Here is a 22,846-nt window from a genome sequence, read left to right on the forward strand (position 1 = left end):
TACTATTACATAGTGGAAGCAAAGAGAGATATGTGTGGTAAATACAGGTGATCCATGTAAGTGTCTCCTGGTATTTCCTTGCCCAACTGTGATGATAAATGGACAAGAGCAGCAACTCTTGCTTCAAAAGAGCATGGTGATTAGGACCTCATACCCTCAGGGATTAAGGTCTGGTCATACTACCAGTTGAGCTATCATGACCAGCAGAGTGGTAGTTGAGAGTAAGGAGACTGAATAATAATGAAAGAAGGAGATGAGGAATATTAGGTAATTAGTCCTACTAACTTCCTTCCTTCCTTGTTTCCTCAAGGAAGTAATCTACTGGAATCTCAAAAGAACAGGTCTTCAAAATGTATGATGAAGCAGATCCCAGTAATGAAAGGAGTATACTGTGGTGATATGCTGCCACAAAGAGAGGTCTGCATTGTTCTAGCTGCTGGGAATGCTATTAGGAAACCTATAGCTGTCAGTTCCTTCAGGTTTTAACTCAACTGCAGAGAATTACCTAAGAGCACAACTCTCCCTGGAGAGTGCACATCCAATCACTGATCACAAGGGGGAGCTTAAGGCACAGCAGCCCATGTTGGCACAAACAGGCCAACTCTGACAGGCCACATTTGCTCCAAAGTTCTCCACCATTTTATGGAGGCTTTACTGGGCCTTCACCTAGTTCAAACTCTTACTTACTCTCCCTTCCCTTCCACAGATATCACTTCCCTAATTAACATCCCATACACCAAATTCCGTTCCAGCACCCACTTCCTGACACTGAGACACATGGCTATTTGATGCATTTGTATTAATTTAATAGTTTCAAGTATAACTAATATTCCAAAAATATACTTTGTGTTTATCTTGTGTGTCCCATACCTCTGATAGTTACCTGTTTGGTAAATATCATCACATATCACTGAATTGCTCTCTCAATGTCCCACAGCACCTTATACTCTGGCAGAAAGTAACTAAATAATAAAGATGAGAGAATAACCAGTGCACACATGGCCATGAGTCTGCCACAACTTACTTGTACTAAGGAAGGCTTCGGAACAGTGGTTACCACAGTAGTTCCCATTTGCGCCAATTGTTTAACAGGTGCCACTGCCACTTTCTTGATTAATTGTGAATTAGAATTCTGGGAGATTTGGGGGAATAATACAGTCATTGATATTAATAATTTTTTTGACATTAATAATTTTTTTAAAAATCAGTACTAGAGCAAATATTAAAACACTTTACCATTGCAAATATCCATTATCCATTATCCATTATCTGGATTATTTACCATTATTTGTTATAATTGGCTTTATAACCTTACAAATTCTATGCACATTTTTTACTATGAACCTACCTGGTCAACTGGCCAGCTGATACTCATTTCATGTACCTAAGGGAGCAACTGGTTTAACAAATAAATATCACAGTATTTTAGCATTAAAGTCTTGAACTCTATTGTTTGGCGCATACAGAAACATGGATTCTTATTTGCTATCTAACTATAAACAAAAATCTGCTAACCTATCTTCTCAACCCACAGCAGTTAGATAAGGCAAACTAGAAAGGGACTGACAGATACAGTAACAAGAGAAAATGTTTGGTTGAGAACCCAGAATCAGATTAGAAGAAAACAAAATGGGGCTAGGGGAATTTTGAATTGGCAGAGGGTGATAATTAACCACAGAACACAGTGCAATCTTTCTTTAGGATGAAAAAATGTTGTACTGTATTCAGCATTTTCTGTTAAGTAGAAGAAAAATATCCATAAAAATATATATACAATGTATGTGTATATATATATTATATATGTGTGTGTATATATATATATATTTTTTTTTTAACTCTGGTACACAAGATAAGCTTCAGGTACCTAGAAAGATCATCACGTATGTAAAATAAATCATTCCTTAACAATGCCAAATTAATAAAATATTACAACAGAGTTCTGAATTTCTTAAAGGTAATTCCTATAAGATATGGATAAAATTGAATAATGAACTGTAGTATTAATATTGTGCCATAAATTAAAATTGAAGCAGAATGGTTTTCTTTCCATTTAAAGATGCAAATAGCCCTGTGAACATTCCCTTGAGGACTTAATCTTTTAGTATTAAGACTGAATTGTTATTGTTTTAGCAATCGCCAAACAACAAAACCAAACATCTTGATTAAATAAACATATATTCAAAGAAGGTAGCTTAATTGCAAAAGTTGAACTAAACCACCCCCTCGATTATTTTTACTGGCAAATTACATACATGTTTATATGATGATAACAGCTGGAAAACTAAAGAAGATGAAAAAAAAAAAAACCTTTAAGTATATTACCGGCATTGCACAGATTTTGACTGTTTGAGTATTCGTTGGTACAGCTGGCCTTGAAATTATGTTACTTGTGGTCTCGGGTCTTGTTACAGCGTGCTGAGGTGATACCAACATCAACTGACCACTGTTACTTTTTATCAAAACCGTTCCTATATTTAAAAAGAAAAAAAAATGTGACTTAGCTAATAAATGAAGTATAATCATTACATATTTCTTCTCATATTTCTTTCAATAATGTAAATGGCCTGAATAATTGATTAGTACATACTGAATTCCATGTCTACCTATTATCATATATAATATGAAAAGATTTTTTACTCAAAGCTACTTAAAATCTTAAAAGTCTAAGCATACAGCTGAGGTATTCCTAGAGGAGGCAAAATACTTTTTCTTCATGACATGAAACTATTTATAAAACTACAGTAAGTAAAATGGTATGGTAAGGGTATAAGACTAGACAACCTGACTAATGGAATAGAGAACCACAAAATAATTCATAGGGATATGTAATATTGCATTTTCCTAAGAGTCACTGCAGATCAATGAAGACAAGAGAGGCTATTCAATAAATAGGACTGGGTCAATGAGTTATCTGCACTGAAAAAATGGAAAGTTTCACACCATACACGAAAACCACTGAAGATACAAGGGTAAAAAAGTAAAACCTTTTAAACTCTTAAACAATGTAAAAAATTAGCTTTCTTAACTTGGAATAAAAGTTTCTTAAATATGTAATGTTTGATAGATTTGAACATATCAAAGAACTTTTTTGTTTAGCAAAAGGTACCACCAGGTAAAAAAAGATAAATCACAAAATGAGAGGAAATTTTAGTTCACATACATTAAAAGGATGAATATTCAACATGCAAATAGGAATATAGATACCAATGACAGGGAAAAGTAAATTAAGGCCACAGTGAGATATCACTTTATACTACCAGATAGGCAAAAAATAAGTAGTCCTAATGACAATATTGAGTGTTACAGAGATGTGTAGCAACAGGAACTCTATTTTGTTAGTGTTGGTATAATCTGGTACAACTTCTTTGTTCAATTTTATATGATTGTGCCATACTAACTTCCATTTTCATAAACTTAAACGCAGTAGTTCCAAATCTAAAGAAATTCTTACCCTTCTCAGTAGAAGACACAATCAATAGTATTCATATTCCAGAATGGCAGCAGGAAGAGCACAATAAACCCATTCCCCAGCAAAACAACTATAACTTGTAAAAATAATTTTAAAAACAACAAGTTAAAGTCTTTGAAAGCTGCCCTAAGGCATACTGAAAATGTACATGATTATTGAAGAAAATCTACTAAGACTCAGGAAGAACACCAAGAATCTGTGGCATCTGAACCACACCCCACTTTCCCTTTTTAGCTCAGTATGACAGAAACTCCACTCCAGGCAATATGGCCAATGCAGAGCCTCTCTTACCTCCCAAACCCCGAGTCAAGGGCCACAGTACAAGGAGCAGGCCACCAGTTTTTGTCATCTCCCCCACCCCAAACTTCACCGGATGAATTTGTCCAAGAGGTTCCACTTTTTTTCGCCTATTCTGACTCACATATTGAAGACTTTTATGTCAGGTGAGGAAGAGAGAATACCTGGGCCCTGACTGCCCTCACCCCAGTTCTTTCATAGGGTGGAGTTACCATGGTGGGAGAGGTAGGCAGACAAGACCAGAAACTACCATACATGGCCAGTCCTCACTTTTAAAGCATGGATATCACTTAAAGAGACACATCCACAATCCTGGTACCCTCTCCAAATATCTCCCTAGAGAAACTTTGTATTTCAGAGTTTGAGGAAGCTCAAGACTAAGGATACTCCCAAATCTAATGGACAAAAAAACAAAACAAAACAAAACATAACAAAAGGCTGGTAACTTCATGTCAGATACAAACTAAGCCATAGGCCTAGCTCTAGTTTACCAGAGAGAGCCAAAGAGACAACTAAGAAGAGCCCTCCGGGATCAGAACAAATTTCAAACAATGATCTTAAAAACTATCCCTGTAAAGAAGACCAAATTTTAATTAAATCAGACTATGGAGCAAGTAGGCCCTAGGACATTGTTGAAACAATAGAGAAATCAATGAAGAAAGACCTATAGTGGGGTATGACACCAGCTGAGGCAAACAGCTCTCCAGAGACATCAAAGAGAGCCCTACTACAACTACTGCCATCCCAGCCGGGGTGCCTGTGCTCACGCCCAAGGCTGTGTGCCCTCTAAAAAAGGAGAAACATAAAAGGCTTCCCATTGCAGAGAAAATAAGACTTCAAAATAATTCAGCTAGACATTTAAAATATAAACAAGCAACAATAATACACTCAAGGTGGTAGAGTCCAGTACTAGACTGTTACATAACATTAGTTTTGAAAAACAAATAACAAGATATGCAAAGAAAAAAGTGAGACAAGGGGAAAAATAGGGCAGGTGACAGCAACCATCACTGAGAGGGACTAGATGTCAGATTTAACAGACTTCGAAGTAACCATTATAAATATGTTCAAAAGACTGACAAAAACCATGACTAAAGTAAGTAAAGGAAGATATGATGATATGAAATAAAAGAATACCATTAGAGAGATAGATATAATTTCAAAATTAGTAGTTAAAAAGTATAATAACTGAAATAAAAAAATTCACTGGAGGGCATAAACTTGAATGAGCTTAAAGAAAGATTATGACCCAGCAATTCCACTTCCAGAAATATATCTGAATAAACCCAAAATATTAATTTGAAAGAATATCTATATGAACTCTTATGTTCATAGCAGCATTATTTACAATAGCCAAGATTTGGAAGCAGCCCAAGTGCCCATCAGTGGACGAGTAGATAAAAAAAACTACGGTACATTTACACAATGGAGTACTACCTGACCATTAAAAAGAAGGAAATCTTACCTTTCACAATAGCATGGCTGGAGCTGGAGAGTACTGGGCTAAGTAAAATAAGCCATTCAGAGAAAGACAAGTACCACATGATTTCACTCATATATAGAATCTAATGAACAAAGTAAACTAACAACAACAAAAAAAGAAATGGACTAATAGATACAAAGAACAGACTGACAGCCCTGACTGGTGTTGCTCTTAGTTGGTTTGGTGGTGTCCCTCAAAGCAAAGGTCACCTGTTCAATCTCCACTCAGGGCACATGCCTGGGTTGTGGGTTCAATCCCCAGTTGGGGGGCATACCAGAGACAACTGACTGATGATTCCTTCTCACATTGATGTTTCTCTCCCTCCCTTCCCTTCTCCCTAAAAATAAATAAAGTCTTTAAAAAAAACAAAAAACAGACTGACATCTGTCAGAGGGACATGGGTATGGAGGGGCTAGGTAAAAAAGTTCAAGGGATTAAGCAGAGAAAAAAAAACTTATAGACAACAGTATGGGGATTACCAGAGGGAAAAGAGGGTAGGGGAGGTAGAAGAGGATAAAGAAGGGATAAATGGTAAAGGAAGAAAACTTGACTTGAGGTGGTGAATGCACAATACAATACATGGATGATGTATATACACCTCAAACTATATAATTTTAACCAATGTCATCCCAATAAATTCAATAAAATTAAAAGTAGATAAAACCTATCAAAAAAGACATATTAATAGGTTAATAGAGATTATACAATTCAGAGAACAGAAAGAAAAAAGAATGAAGAAAATAAAAGAGCCTCAGAGAAACATGGGCCAAAGATAAAGACATCAACATAAAAATAATGTGACTATAAGAGGAGGAAGAGAGAGAAATATATATAAAGGATCAGAAAAAAAAATTCAAGGAATAGCCAGCTGAAAATTTCCTACATTTGATTTTAAAAAAAATCTAATAATCTAGACATCCAAACAACTCAACAAACTAGAAGTAGGATTAATTCGAAGAGATCCACACCAAGACACACCATAGTAAAAATATTCAAAGACAAAGAGAAAATCTTGGGAGCAGCAAAAGAAAAATGACTCATTATATACTAAGAACCCCTACAAGATTAGCAGCTGACTTCTCATCAGAAACAATGGATGTCATCCCTGGCTGGTGTGGCTCAATGGACTGGGCACTGGCCTGTGAACTAAAGAGTCACTGGTTCAATTTCCAGTCAAGGCACATGCCTGGGTTGCAGGCCAGGTCTCCAGTATGGGATGTGCAAGAGGCAACCACATGATGTTTCTCTCCCTCTCTCCTTCCCTTTCCCTCTCTTTAAAAATAAATAGATAAAATCTTAAAAAAAAAAAAAAAAAAAGAAACAAACAAACAATTGAGGCCAGAAGGCAGTAGAATGAAACATTCCAATTGCTAAAAGAAAAAAACTGTTAACCAAAAATCAAATATCTACAAAAACATCTTTTAAAACTGAAGGCAAAATAAAGTCATTCCCACATAAAATCTAGAGGATTGGTTGCTAGCAGGCAAACCATAGAGGAATTACTAAATAAAGACTTTCAGGCTGAAAACAAGTGACCCCAGGCAATAATTTGCATTCACATGAAAAACATGAACTAATAAAGATAATTATGTAATTTGACAGTAGAAATACATATAACTTTTGTTTGTCTCTTAGTAGCTTTAAAAACAATTATATAAAACAATATGTATATAATTATATTTTAAATACTTTTTAAAGATTTTATTTATTTATTTTTAGACAGAGGGGAAGGGAGGGAGAAAGAGAGGGAAAGAAACATCAATGTGTGGTTGCATCTGGTGTGCCCCCCACTGGGGACCTGACCCACATCCCAGGCAACTGCCCTGACTAGGAATCGAACCCGTGACCCTTGGGTTCACAGGCCAGCACTCAATCCATGGAGCCACACCAGGCAGGGCATGATATTTATATAATTGTATTTTTGGACCTATAACAACAATATAGATATATATTTGTAAATGACAGCACAAAGGAGGTGGGTGAGAGCAAAGCTGTACTGCACTAAGGAACTGACTTCTGATGGTAATGAAGCCAGAGCAACAAATGAAGGAAACCAGAAATGGTAAATAAGAAGGTACTAAAACAAATACTACAAATACATCCTTGCTTTTCTTTCTTCTGTCATCCTCTTTAAAGATATAAAATTATATAAAGTAACAATTACAGCAAAGAATTGTTGGGTTTGTAACATATCTAGATGTAATATGTAGTACAGTAATAGCCTAGAAATAAAAAGAAAATTGAGCTAAATATTTTTATATCTCACTGAAATAAGTTAATATAAATGTGACGCAGATTCTAGTAAAAGGTATATTATAAGCTCTAGAGCAGCTTATAATACATACAAATGTATATAATAACTACAAATACATGTACTTTATCATTGTAAAGACGTTAAATGTTATACTAGGAATATTAACTTAATGTAAAGAAAGCAGAAAAGAAGAAATTGAGGGGGAAAAGGAGAGAAACAAAGAAAAAAGTTAATGGCAGACCTAAACACAATATACCAGTAACATCAAACGGGGATGAATAATCCAATCAAAAGGCAAAAAAATGTTAGACTAGATTTAAAAAAATAAGATCCAAAGATACGCTACAGGAGACATTCTTTAGACTCAAAGATACATAAAGTTAAAAGTGAAAGGAGAGAGAAAATATATCATGCAACAGGAACCATAAGAAAGGTGAAATGGCCATACCAGAACCAGACCAAATAAACTAAAACAAATCTTACTAAAAATAAAGGGGGCATTTTAATAAAAGAGTCAGTGGATCAGAAAGATGGAACATTTCTAAACATATACAGTGTGGAGCAAAAGTAGGATTACAGTTGTGAATATGCAAAACACAGAGCTTATTTTTGTATTATTATTCATTAGTTATTATATTATTTTCCATACAAACAACCATAAACCTACTCCTCCCCCCCAGCCTATATGCAACAAACAACAGAGCCAAAAATATATAAAGCAAAAGCTAACATAAATGGAGAGAAAATTTTGGTAATTCAGTAATACTTGGTAGACTGTTAATACCTATCTACACTTTGAATAAAGATCAGACAACTAAAATGAAGATCAAGGAAATCAGATACCTCAACACTATAAACCACATGAAGCATAACAACATCTGCATCAAAGGGGTAACAGAGAAGAGAGAGCAAGTGTTCAAGAAACTAGTTGAAGAAATAATGACCAAAAACTTCCCTAACCTGGTGAAGGAGAAAGAAACCTAAGTCCAGGAAGCACAAAGATTTCTAAACAAGATGGACAACCAAAAAACACCCACACCAAACAAGACACATCATAATTAAAATGGTAAAGGTTAAAGACAAAAAGAGACTCTTAAAAGGGGCTAGAGAAAGACAGTTACCCACAAGGGAGTTCCCATAAGACTTGTCAGCTGATCTCTCAACAGAAATACTTCATGGCTGAAGGGATTGGCATGAAATATTCAGAGTGATGAAAACCTAGGACCTGAAACCAAGACTACTTTACCCAACAAGGCCATCAATTAAAATTGAAGGAGAAATAAACAGCTTCCCAGACAAGAAAAAGCTAAAGGAGTTTGTTACCACCAAACCAGTATTATAAGAAATATTCAAGAGCTTTGGAGAAGGAGGCAGAGGGAGGAAGGAGGAGAATAATGGGGAGGAATGTAGGAGGGGAAGAAGTACAAGGATGAGGAAAGGTAGGAGGAAGAGAGAGAGCAGGAGGAAAGGGAAGAGGAGACGGTGAGGGAGGAGAGGAAAAAATAAAACAGAGGAACACAGTCAAAACAATAAAAGGCAATACATATGTACCAATAATCACTTTAAGTGTAAATGGCTTAAATGCTCCAATCAAAAGACATAAGGTAGCTGAGCGGGTAAGAAAACAAGGCCCAAACGTATGCTGTCTACAAGAGACACACTTCAGAATAAAAGATACACACAGTCTAAAAGTAAAGAGATGGAAAAAGATATTTCATGAAAATAGTCTGCTCTGACCATAATGGTGTAACACCAAAAAATCAATCACAGTGAGAAAATTGAGAAACACACGAAGACATGGAGGCTAAATAACATGCTCTTCAACACTGAATGGGTTAACAATGAGATCAAAGAAGAAATCAAAAGATAACTTGAAAAAAATGAAAATGAGAACACAACAATCAAAAATCTATGGGACACAACAAAAGCAGTCCCAAGAAAAAAAGTACAGGCCTACCTCAGGAAACAAGAAAAATCTCAAATAAACAATCTAATTTTATATTTAAAGGAACTTGGGGGGAAAAAATAACAAACAAAACCCAAAATGAGTAGAAGAAGGAAATGATAAAGATCAGAGTAGAAATAAACATAAAGCAGTTTAAAAAAAAAAAACAAAAAACAAAAAAAATCAATGAAACCAAGAGTTAGTTTCTTGTTTCTTTTCTTTGAAAAGATAAACAAGACTGACAAATCTTTAACCAGACTCAAGAAAAAAAGATGGAAGACCCAAATAAACAAAATCAGAAATAAAAGAGAACTTGAACTTCCAGCCAAGATGGAGGTACATAGATAGATACGCTTCACCTCCTCGCACAACCATAAGAAAGATCACAACTAACCTCAAAACAAAAAACAACCAGAAATGCCAGAAAAACTGTGTGGAAGTCCAACGACTAAGAATCTAAAGAAATACTCATCCAGACATGGAGCCAAGGCAGAGAGGACACAGTGTGGTGGCAGTGAGGCAGCAGCTGGTAGAAGAGGTGGTCCCACATTCATGTGTGGTGGATAAAAACCGGGAGGGGCACCTGAGGAGCAAGTGATCCCAGCCCCATGCCAGACCACACAGCCCAGGGTACTGCACCCATGAATAAAACCTCATAACTTCTGGAAGCAAAAACCAGTAGGAGGGTGGGGTGGCAGAAAAAAATTCCAATCTCTCAAAAGAGTATATACAAAGGTTCACCATGGTACTAGAAGGTACCCAAATCCACCCTCTGGGACCCACCACCAGGGCAACAACTAGTGGGGTGCCAGTCACATACATGAAGTGGGTGAAGTGACTGCAGATGGGTCAAGGGCCAAGCAAAGGGCATTGTTCCCTCTCTGACCCCTCCCCCATATACACTGCAATAAAGTGGTGAAGTAGGCTGCCCAGCCCTGGCAATACCTAAGGCCCCTTACAACATAACAAGTACACAAAGAAAGGGAGACAAAGCAGCTCTACCTAATACATAGAAACAAACATAGGGTGGCTGCCAAAATGAGGAGACAAAGAAATATGTCCCAAATGAAAGAACAGAACAAATCTCCAGAAAAATAACTAAATGAAATGCTGATAAGCAATCTATCAGATATAAAGTTCAAAACACTGGTTATCAGGCTGCTCAAAGAACTCATTGGGTACTACAACAGCATGAAAAAGACCTGGGTAGAAATGAAGGCTGCATTAAGTGAAATAAAAAAACATCCACAGGGAACCAACAGTGGAGGGGATGAAGCCAAGAATGAAATCAACGATTTGGAACATAAGGAAGAAAAAAAGCATTCAATCAAAATAGCAAGAATGAAAAAGAATTTAAAAAAACAAGGACTGAATAAGAAGCCTCTGGGACATCTCCAAACATACCAACATCTGAATCTTAGGGGTACCAGAAGGAGAAGAGGAAGAGAAAGAAACTGAAAATTTATTTTAAAAAATAATGAAAGAAAATTTCCCTAATATGGTAAAGGATATAGACATACAAGTTCAGGAAGCACAGACAATACCAAACAAGTTAAACCCAAAGACCACACCAAGACACAGCATAATTAAAATGCCAAACATTAAAGATAAAGAATCTTAAAAGCAGCCAGAGAAAAGCACAGAGTTACCTACAATGGAGTCCCCATAAGAATATAAGCTGATTTCTCAAAAGAAACTTTGCAGACAAGAAGGGACTGGAAAGAAGTACTCAAAGTCATGAAAGACAAGGACCTACATCCAAGATTACTCTATCCAGCAAAGCCATCATTTAGAATGGAAGGGCAAACAAAGTGTTCCCCAGACAAGGTAAAGCTAAAGGAGTTCAACATCACCAAGCCGTTACTGTATGAAATGCTAAAGGACCTCATCTAAGAAAAAAATCAAAACTATGAACATTAAAATTACAACAAACTCACAACTATCAACTAAATCTAAAAGCAAAAACAAACTAAGCAAACTACTAGGGCAGGAGCAGAATTATAGATATGGAGATCACATAAAGGGTTATCAGCGGGGAGGTGGAAGGGGAAGAATGGGGGGAAAGGTACAGGGAATAGTAAGCATAAATAGCAGCTACAAAACAGGAGGAAGTTGAGAATAGTGTCGTAAATGGAGAAGCCTAAGAACTTATATGCATGACCCATGGACATGAATTAAGGTGAGGGGATTGCTGGAGGGATGAGGGTACCGGGTGGAGAGAGGCAAAGGGAAAAAGACATTGAAACAACTGTAATAGCATAACCAATAAAATATACTTAAAAATAAAAACTCCTCATCCCACATTCCCCTGGTTTCCACCCAACTATTGACTCCCCAAGGCTGGCTATTTTTATCAGGGCAAAACAACAGTAAGCTATGGAATAACAAACTTTATTCTGAAGATGTAAAGTAGAATTTTTTTAAAAAGAGGAGAATTACTGACACCAAAGAAATACAAAAAATTGTAAGAAAATATTACAAACTATATGCCAACAAATTGGACAATTTGAAAAAAAAATGGATAAATTCTTAGAAACATACAATCTTCCAAAACTGAATCAGGAAAAATCAGAGAATCTGAATAGACAGATTATAACTAATGAAAATGAAGCAGTAATCAAAAAATTCCCAACAAAAGTCCTGGACCAGATGGCTTCACAGGTGAATTTTACCAAACATTCAAAGAAGAATATCTATCCTTCTCAAACTATTTCCAAAACTTCAAGAGGGCGGACTCCCAATCTCACTTTATGAGTCCAGCATTAACCCAATTCCAAAGTAGATAAAGATATTACAAAAAAAATTATTGGCCAATATTCCTAAATGAACATAGATGCTAAAATCCTCAACAATAGTAACATATCAATACATATCAATAGCAATACATTAAAATATCATACATAATAATCAAGTTGATTTATTCTAGTATGCAAGTTTGGTACAATATCCATAAATTAATAAACACGATATACCACACAAATGAAATGAAGGATAAAAATTACCTGATCATATCAATAGGCTCAGAAACAGCATTTGATAAAATCTAGTACCCATTTATGATAAAAACTCTTGACGAAGTAGGAATAGAGGGAATATAATATGACCTCAACATAATAAAGGTCATATATGACAAACCCATAGCAAGTATGTAGTTAATGGGCAAAAGCTACAAGCATTTCCCTTAAGACTGGGAACAAGATAGGGATATCCACTTTCACCACTTATTCAACATAGTACTGGAAGTCCTAGTAACACCAATTAGAAATAAATAGATAAGCATCCAAACTGGAAAAGAAATAATAAAACTACCATTATTTGCAGGTGAAAAGAAAACCACGGGAACCGATAAATTCAGTCAAGAAGCACACTACAAAAATAAACATCCACCTGGCTGGCGTAGCTCAGTGGATTGAGCGCGGGCTGTGAACCAAAGTGTCGCAGGTTCAATTCCCAGCCAGGGTACATGCCTGGGTTGCAGGCTATAACCTCCAGCAACCGCACATTGATGTTTCTCTCTCTCTCTCTCTCTCTCTCTCTCTCTCTCTCTCCCTTCCCACTCTAAAAATAAATAAATAAAATCTTAAAAAAAAATAAAAAAAATAAACATCCAGAAATCAGTTGCATTTTTATACACCAATAATGAACTATCATGACAGGAAACTAGAAAAACAATCCCATTCACAGTTGCTTCAAAAATAATTAAATACCTAGGAATAAATTTAACCAAGGATATAAAAGACCTATACTCAGAAAATTATAAGAAACTGAAGAAGATACAAATAAGGGAAAGCATATACCATGTTCATGGATTGAAAGAATTAACATCATTAAAATGTCCACACTACCCAAAGCAAGCTATAGATTCAATGCAATTTCAATTAAGATACCAATGGTGTATTCCACAGAACTAGAACAAATATTCTAAAAATTTATCTGGAACCACAAAAGTCCCTCGAATAGCCACAGCAATCTAGAAAAAGAACAAAATTGGAGGAATCACACTACCTGGTATCAAACTATACTACAAAGCCGTAGTAATCAAAACAGCATGGTACTGGCATAAAAACAGATAGATCAATGGAACATAATAGAGAAACCAGAAATAAACCCATATAGTCAATTATAGTCAATTAAAATTTGACAGAGAAGGAAAAACATACAATGAGATAAAGATAGTCTATTCATAGATTGTGTCGGGAATATTAGACAGGTATGTGCAAAAAGATGAAACTAGACCACCTTCTTACACCACACATAAGAAGAAACTCAAAATGAATTAAAGACTTAAGTGTTAGACTCAAAACCATAAAATCCTGGAAGTAAAATATTGTCTGATCTTTTACTGCCCAACACATAGGGAGTAAAATATCAAATGTTTCTTGTGATAATATTCTTTCTATATATTTCCTCAGGCAAGGGAAACATAAGAACAAATAAACAAATGGGACTACGTTAAACTGAAAAGTTTTTCACAGCAAAGGAAACCATCAACAAAATTAAAAGGAAACCCATTGAATGGGAGAATATATTTGCCAATGATATACCTGATAAGGGGTTAATATCCAAAATTTAAAGAATTTCTAAAACTCAACATCAAAAAAAGAAAAATTAAAAAAAGAAAAAAAAAAAACAACAACAGTCCCCTGGCTGGCATAGCTCAGTGGATTGAGCACAGACTGCGAACCAAAGTGTCGCAGGTTCGATTCCCAGTCAGGGCACATGCCTGGGTTACAGGCCACAGCCCCCAGCAACCACACACTGATATTTCTCTCTCTCTTTCTCCCTCCCTTCCCTCTCTAAAAATAAATAAGTGAGTAAACAAATAAATAAATAAATAAAATCTTTAAAAAATAATAATAATTTGAAAAAAAACCCAACAATCCAATTGAAAAATGAGCTAAGAACCTGAATAGACACTTCTCCAAAAAGAACATATACATGCCCAACAAACATAAAAAGATGCTCAACATCACTAATCATCAGAGAAATACAAATTAAAACTACAATGAGATACCACCTCACACCAGTCAGAATGGCTATCATCAATAAATAAACAAGTGTTGTTGAGGACACAGAGAAAAGGGAACCTTTGTCTACTGTTGGTGGGAATGCAGATGGGTGCAGTCACTGAATGCATAAATAAGTGAAACAGCAAAATCATGTTTCTCTCTCTCCTCTCTCTAAAAAATTAAAATAAGAAAAATGGAACTGCCACTTCTGGGAATTTATCCAAAGAAACCTGAAACACTAATTTGAAAGAATACATATACCCCTATGTTCACTGCAGCATTACCAAGATTTGAAAGTAGTCCAAGTGCCCATCAGTACATGAGTGGATTAAAAAGCTGTGGTACATTTACACAATGAAATACTACTCTGCCATCAAAAAAAAGAGAAGGAAGTCATACCCTTTGTGACAGCATGGATGGACCTGGAGCATTATGCTAAGGGAAATAATCCAACATAGAAAGACAAGTAACATGATTTCACTCATATGTGGAATCTAATGGACAAAATGAACTATAAATAAAACAGAGAGAGACTCAGAGAGAGTAGGCTGACACCTATTGGGTGAGGGGGTTGGGTGGGTGGAGGAATAGAGAAAAAAGAGAAAAAACTCAAGGTGATGGACAGCAGTACAGTGATTGCAGGGGCGGGGAGATGGAGTAGGATATGGAGGGGGGGTGATACATGGTGATGGACAGAGACTTGACTTGAAGTGGTGAACACATGATATAGTGTACAGATGATGTGTTGTAGAATTGTGCACCTGAAATCTGTATAATTTTGTTAACCAGTATTAGCCAAAAAAAATTCAATAAAAAGGAAAAAAAACAAAAAACAAAAAACAAAGGAGCCATTCCCCTTACATAAAAGTGCAAGATGAAGCAGAAAGTGCTGACAGAAGTTGCAGCAAATTATCCAGTAGATCTAGCTAAGACAACGAAGGTGGCTACACTAAACAGCTGATTTGCAATGCAGATAAAACAGACTTAGAATGTAAGAAGATGCCATCTAGGACCTTCACAACTGGAAAGGACAAGTTAATGCCTGATTTCAAAGGACAGGCTGATTATCTTCTTTGGGGCTAATGCAGCTAGTGACTTTTAAGTTAAAACCAAGACTCATTTACCATTTCAAAAATCCTAGGGCCCTTGAGAATTATGCTGAATCTACTGGACCAGGAACAAAAAGCTTGATGACATCATTACTGTTTATAGCATGGTTTACTGAATATGTTAAGTCAACCGTTGAAACCTATGTTTCAGAAAAGATTTCTTTAAAAAAATTATTGCTCATTGACAATGCTCCTGTTGACCCAAGAGCTCTGATGGAGAAATACAATGAGATTAATGTAGTTTTTGTGCCTGATAACACAACATCCATTCTGCAGCCCATGGATTAAGGAGTAATTTCAACTTTCAAGTGTTATTATTTAAGAAATATATTTTGTAAGCTCTGGCTGGTGTGCCTCAGTGGATTGAGTGCCAGTCTGAGAACCAAAGGATCCCTGGTTCAATTCCCAGTCAGGGCACATTCCTGGGTTGCTGGTCAGGTCCCTGCTAGGGGGCATGCAAAAGACAATCACACATTATGTTTCTCTCCCTCTCTTCCTCCCTCCTTTCCCCTCTCTAAAGAGAAATAAATAAAATCTTATAAAAAAGAAATATATATTTTATAAGACTATAGCTGACATACATAGTGATTCTGCTGATGTAACTGCAGATGGGGACATACAGCAAGAGAACTAGAATTATTTAAGTGAAGCCTAAAGATGTGACTGAATTACTGCAATCTTATAATAAAACTTCAACAAATGAGGAGTTGCTTCTTATGGATGAGAAAAGAAAGTGGTTTCTTGAGATAGAATGTATTCCGGTGAAGACTGTTGAAATGACAACAAAGGATTTAGAATATTACATACACTTAGTTAATAAAGCAGCAGCAGGGTTTGAGAGGACTAACTCCAATTTTGAAAGAAGTAGCTCTGGCTGGCGTAGCTCAGTGGATTGAGCTCGGGCTGCGAACCAAACTGTCGCAAGTTCAATTCCCAGTCAGGGTACATGCCTGGGTTGCAGGCCATGACCCCCAGCAACCGCACACTGATGTTTCTCTCTCTCTCTCTCCCTCCCTTCCCTCTCTAAAAATAAATAAATAAAAATCTTTAAAAAATCAAAAGCATTTATAAAAAAAAAAGAAAGAAGTTCTGTGAGTGAAATGCTATCAAGCAGCATCACATGATACAGAGAAATCACTCATGAAAACAAGAGTCAATCAACACAGCAAACTTCAAAGGCATCTTATTTTAAGAAATTGCCACAGACACCCAACCTTCAGCATCCAGCACCCTGGTAAGTGCTATAAACATCAAGGCAAGATCCTCCATGAACAAAAAGACTATTACTCGTTGAAGGCTCAAATGGTGGTTAGTATTTTTTGGCAATAAAGAATTTATAAATTATGCTATCGCACACTTAAAAGACTACAGTATTGTACAAACATAACTTTTATACACAATGAGAATCCAAAATATTCATGTGACTCATTTCAATGCAGTATTCACTTTATTGTGGTGGTCTGGAACCAAATCTGCAATATATCCCAGGTATGCCTGTAGTGCAGAGAATAAAGAATAATTGGGAAAAGTCAAAGCAAATGTTGGTTCTTTGAAAAGATCAACAATACTGATAAACCTTTACCTAGACTGACAAAGAAAAAAGAAGGCAAGGCTCAAACTACTAAAATCAGGAATGGAAGAGAAGACATTACTACTAACCTTATAAAAGTAAGATTATAAGGGAATACTAGGAACAACTGTAAATCAATACATAAATAATTTACATGAGATGAACAAATTCCTAGAAACACAAACTACTGAAACTAACTCAAGAAAACTGGAAACCTAAATAGACCTCTAACAAAGAAATGTATCCACAAGAAAAGCCCAAGTTTAGATGACTTGACTGGTGAATTCTAAAAAACACCTAAGGAAAACCAATGCTAATCCTTCACAAACTCTTCCAAAAAATACAAGAGAAGGGAACATGGGTCAACTCATTCTGTAAATTCAGTATTACCATAATACCAAAACCAGATAAAGACATAGAAAAACTAGAGACCAACATATTTTATCGATATAAAAGTTCTCAAGAAAGTATTAGCAAACTGAATCCAGCATCATATAAAAAGTGTGAAACTCTATAACCGAGTGGTATCTCAGTATGAAAGGTTGGTTTCAGAAATATCTCAACATTAATTACTGTAAAATACCCTATCAATAGAATAAAAACCAAAAGCACCACATGGTAATATCAACAGATGAAGAAAAAGTATTTGACAAAAATATGACACCTTTTTTTCATGATAAAAACACTCAACAGGAGTAAAATGAAACTTCTTCAGACTCATAAAGGGGATCTACAAAAGACCCACAGCTAACATCATACTTAATGGTGAATGACTAAATGCTTTCTTCCTAAGATAGGAATAAGACAACGATATCTGAGATGAGGAATGAAATATGGATACCTATAATCATCACTTCAGTTCAACATTGTACTGAGAATTCTAGCCAGGGCAATTGAGCAAGAAAATAAAACAAAATGCATCCAGATTAGAAATAAGTAAAACTACTTGCAGTAATGTAATCTTGTATATAGAAAATCCTAACAAATCCAAGAAAAGAACTATTAAAACTAATAAACGAGTTCAGGTGGGCAAGCAGATACAAGCTCAATATACAAAAAGTAACTATTTCTATACACTTCCAATGAATAAGAAAACAATTCTATTTACAAGGGATCAAAAAGAATAATATACTTCAGAAATAAATTTAACCAAGTGAGTACAAAACTAATGCTCTGGAAACTACAAAATGTTTTTTGAGGAGATTAAAGAAAACATAAATAAATGAAAAGACACCCCCATTGTCAAAAGACCTAATATCTAACTTGAAGGACTGTTAAAGGGATCAAATGAGACAATACTTTTGAGAGGTTAGTTCATATTTTACTTGTTTTCAAGATTTTATTTACTTATTTTCAGAGAGAGGGGAAGGGAGAAAGAGGGAGATAAACATTGATGAATAAGGGAAACATCAGTTGGTTGCCTCTGGCACACCCCCAACTGGGGAGCTGGCCCACAACCCAGGCATGTGCCCTGACAGGGGAATCGAAGCAGTGACCTTTTGGTTCCCAGGCTGGTGCTCAATCCACTGAGCCACACCAGCCCTGGCAGGATAGTTCATATTTTAAAGTTACCAGTAATAGTTATTACTAACTCCAGAAAGTCCACAATTCACACTTTTTTTTCAACTAAGTACTCAAAGCATCACTAGGAGATAAGATTAGAACAGCAGCAAATAGATAATAATACAGTAGCCCCCTTAATCCACACTTTCACTTTCTGCAGTCTCAGTTAACCACAGTGAACAGTAGAACAAAAATATTAAATGGAAAATTCCAGGAATAAACTATTCTTAAGATTTAAACTGAACACCATTCTGAGTGCATGATGAAATCTCAGGCCTTCCCATTCTGTCCCCTCCAAGACTTGAAAAAGGGCTGCACAAATGGAATACCAGCGCTTTCACTTGAGGGATGACTATCCTAGACTGACCAATGCAACTGACATTGTCAGGGTTAAGTTGACTCCACAGCCTTTGAAATCCAAAGAGCCAATGGTGCACAAGATGAGCACTGAAAAGAAGAGTCTCTCATTTCATGAGACCCATCAGCACTGTGACAACTGTGGAAGCTGATGACCATGTAATATTCCTTTGATAAACCCCGGGCAGAAACAAGAAGCACTAGCTTACAGAGGAACCGCTTCAGGAATATGAGAAAGCAGATGCAAATCCTATGCCACCTCTCTGCACAAAGAATTAATGAAAAAGGACCTCAACAGTCTCAGCAGAAACTTTCTGTACAGTGTGACTGTCAAGCAGAATTTACCACCAGGGTTTATGACATAAAATAAACAAACAAGTCCTTGCTCAGTGATAGGAGAGACACAGAATAGGAGACACACAGAATACCATGAAGAGAGCCATAGTCTGGCCCAAAATACCACATCTTTACAAAGCAAGAAGACTGAAGAGGTTTTACCAAAAACACTAAACAGAAGAATAATTTTCAGAACTTTACTATAGTTTCTTTCATTTCTTCACAAATACCTCCTCCTTTTTAGTTCCAGCCCCAGTTAACCTATAAAAACCTGTGGTGAATATATATATTTTTAAAACAATTCTGTTCACAGAGGAATTTCTGAAGGAGAAAAACAAATATTTAAACTATCAGTATACTATACAAAAGAATAAGACTTCTATATAATTAAAGAAAACATCATTGAGTAATCAATTGCTAATGTTCAGCATATAAAAGAAATAGTATGAGAATCATAAACTTTTAAAAATATTTATCAGTGCTTCCATTTCATCCTTCAAACTATTGATTTATCTTATTCTGCACCAATGAAAACACAAAGGTTACCATGCTCTTCTGCCATACACCAGCAGAAATTTCCAAAAGCTGCTCCTCAAAAGCACCTTCCCACCTTCTCTGTAACTAACAATTTCTAAAGGCAATTTATCTCCTCTCTTTTATGGGAGTTTCTATATGGTCAACAGCATAAAATGTGTTAGTGCCATACATCCTTAGGCTGTGGTCCTAGTTCACTGCTGTTAGCTCTAGCAAGTTTCAGTTTGGTTTCTCCATGCCTTAAAAAGATTAGGCTCTAAAATTTTATAAATAACCCTTTAGCCTGATACTCAATGAGAAATACTGTACACATATGCCAAGTGGTAAGCAAATGTTGTGGAAAAAGTAAAGTAAAACAGTCCTGGATTTAAATTCCCTCTGACACCTATGAGTTTTGCATTGTGCAAATTACTGATAGAGAAATATTTTATTTGCTACCTACCTATTATGACCAACAAACAAAAATATATAAATAATGTATCAAAAGTGCCTCGCCCTGAATAAGTGATCAGTATACTCTCAATAAGTGATCAGCAAGTTTTCACCCTTGAAAGTTCTCCCATTTTAATACTGTTTTTGATTATTTCTAAATGAACTTCATTGACTAGACAGACATTTAGTTTTAACAAATTAGGGGGTGACTTCATTCAAACACATTCATAACTACTTTATAAGAATGTATGCAGAATGACAATTTAGAACTAGCAGAAAATGTATCCAGTGATACCCCCAGCTTAACAAGTGTATATACCTATGTAACATACAAAATTGAAACAGAATTTTATCAGAAGTGAAGAACAATCGTCGTGCAATGTCCATGACCAATTAGAACATTAGCTACAAAACAGCCCCCATCATTTTGCTAGGGGATACTGAAATCGTTTAAATCAAATGTTTTGACTTCTTTACTTCTTTGGTGTGTCAGAGTTCCAATTACTGCTCAGCAAAATTCAATCCGAGGAATGTGAGATGTGCTTTCTGCCCCACCTACTGAAACCCCAAGAGACTTTCAGTTGAGGAAACCAAGTAGAACACTCAAATATCCTTCATCATATTTATAATATTTAAATGATCACAGAGCAAAACCCTTGCATAAATTATGAAAAACAGCCCAACAGAGTAAACTCTAGGATAAAAAGAAGTCGCATACTCATAAACTGTAGCATTCACAGCCTGCTATCACAACCTCATTGCTCTGATCTACTTGTCAACTCTGGCACTTTCTCCCTGGAAGAGGGACTCTTCTAACCGCAAGCTACATCACACATGTAAAAACTGTGCACAAAGCAACATTATTCCTTTCTGGTACTATAAAGCAATAACCTTGCTCAAATTTAAAATATCTTTTTCTTAACACCCAAGAATCTTTTAAATACACTTTTTGTTAACATCGTAATTGTGTGGATATATAAACTGATCCTTTCTCCACGTGGAAATAAACTTAGCATACTTCCCCAAGTAGGAGCCAGTGCCTCAAAGGCCTTCCAGAATATGCTGCTCCAGCTTTTACTGTGTCATGTAGGTGAAAAATTCTTTCCGTATATATGTAAAGAAAAACTATGCAGTAAAGACTCAAAGAGGCTGTATCAATTGCCAAATCACTGTCCCGCAAAGTCGAGATTATGAAATGCTCTCTTGGCTGAGTTATTTTTGTAAAGCTACCAGAAAGAAGGTGCAATCCGCGGCTCTGACGTTTCCTGCCAACGCTGGCTGGACAGATGGATAAACTGGAAAAGGTGATCAACATACCTGGAGGAAGCTGCAAATTTGCAGGCAACTGGATTGTTGTGGTATTGGGGGTTTTCACGGCGACTATCTGAGGAGCAGGCAGCCGAGGGCCGCTGCTGAGTTTAGGAAGAGCATTGACAGGAGCCACTTTGGTCACTAAGGTCCCCACGGGGGACCGTAGGGGCTGGGACACCATGGACTCCACGCAGACATTAACAGGAGCCTTAGTCACTGCGCCCACGGCCATGGGAGTACTTCCCACCCGGGCCGGCAGAGCTCCGGCAGGAGCCCCGGTCAGGGTCCCGGAGGAGCTCACACCAGCGGGAGGGACGGCGCCGGCCGGTTCCGTGAGGCCCGCGGACATCCCCCAGGTGGATCAGTGGCAGCTGCAGCGCCTGCGTTCCGGGATCACGAGCGAGCGGAGGCTTGACAAGCGGCAGCCGACTCCAGTGAAGTTCCGGCTCCACAGCATCGCTAAGAAGAGGCGCAGCGGCCGCGACACACAAGTCAATGACAGACGCCGGCTGGGAAGCAGGCACACGCGTCTGAGACCTTCCTACGGTCCGCGTGGCCCCGCCGGCAGCAATACCTGCTCTGCCGCTTCCTCAGCGGCGCTCCCACGTGCGCTGCCTCAGCCCCGCGCCTCAGCCTTGGGTCCCGCAGCAGCAGCGCTCGAGGCTGTGCAGCTCCCGGAAGGGCGTCACTTTGGCTCTCACCCCCCAGCCTAACTCTGCGACGTGGTTACCCGGCCGAAATTTCAAAACCACAAACCCGAGCCACCCCGAGAACCTTAAGCACGCTCAACACTTCCCAGCCACTTTACCACGCCAGCCATGTTTATATAGCCACGCGGAGACCTCGCGCACGCGCACTGATCACCGTCCCCGCCCGGGCTTTCCCCAGAATCCGGCCTCCTGATTGGCCAAACACTGGGATCGCGCTCTTGACGTCGCTAGGGACCGCTCCGGAGGGGCGTTAGAATCTTCCTCCGAATTCTGAGTCTGGAAAGGCTAGTTGCCGAAAGTCTAGCGTGTGGGAGGGGCAAGCTGCGCACTGAAAACTGCGGCCTCCGCGTTCTTCTCCTAGGTATTCCCAGTTGCGTGTATCGTAAAAGCCAAGACAAGACTTTCTACAGGATTCTACTTTATAAGCAAAAATTGTGGAGACTGATTTTGGAAACCAGTAACTCAGT

General features: G+C 37.2%; 1 protein-coding gene across 2 annotated transcripts in view; it reads right to left on the minus strand.

Moving 5' to 3' along the window:
• The window catches only part of TAF4B (TATA-box binding protein associated factor 4b), a 125,817-nt gene extending 103,303 nt beyond the window's left edge, over nucleotides 1-22,514 (minus strand). The window contains exons 1-3 of one of the 2 annotated variants that reach the window (XM_028524786.2): nucleotides 21,676-22,514; nucleotides 2,323-2,468; nucleotides 1,025-1,132 (exon numbers count right to left, since the gene is read on the minus strand). In XM_028524786.2, coding sequence (XP_028380587.1) covers nucleotides 1,025-1,132; nucleotides 2,323-2,468; nucleotides 21,676-22,018 — 597 coding nt within the window. In that variant the 5' untranslated portion in view covers nucleotides 22,019-22,514. The remainder of the gene's footprint in view (nucleotides 1-1,024; nucleotides 1,133-2,322; nucleotides 2,469-21,675) is intronic. The other variant, XM_036009189.1, reaches the window with a different exon arrangement.
• Nucleotides 22,515-22,846: the final 332 nt, after the last annotated feature.

Source organism: Phyllostomus discolor, chromosome 9 (assembly GCF_004126475.2).
Source record: "Phyllostomus discolor isolate MPI-MPIP mPhyDis1 chromosome 9, mPhyDis1.pri.v3, whole genome shotgun sequence".
In the NCBI taxonomy this organism is placed as follows: Eukaryota; Metazoa; Chordata; class Mammalia; order Chiroptera; family Phyllostomidae; genus Phyllostomus; species Phyllostomus discolor.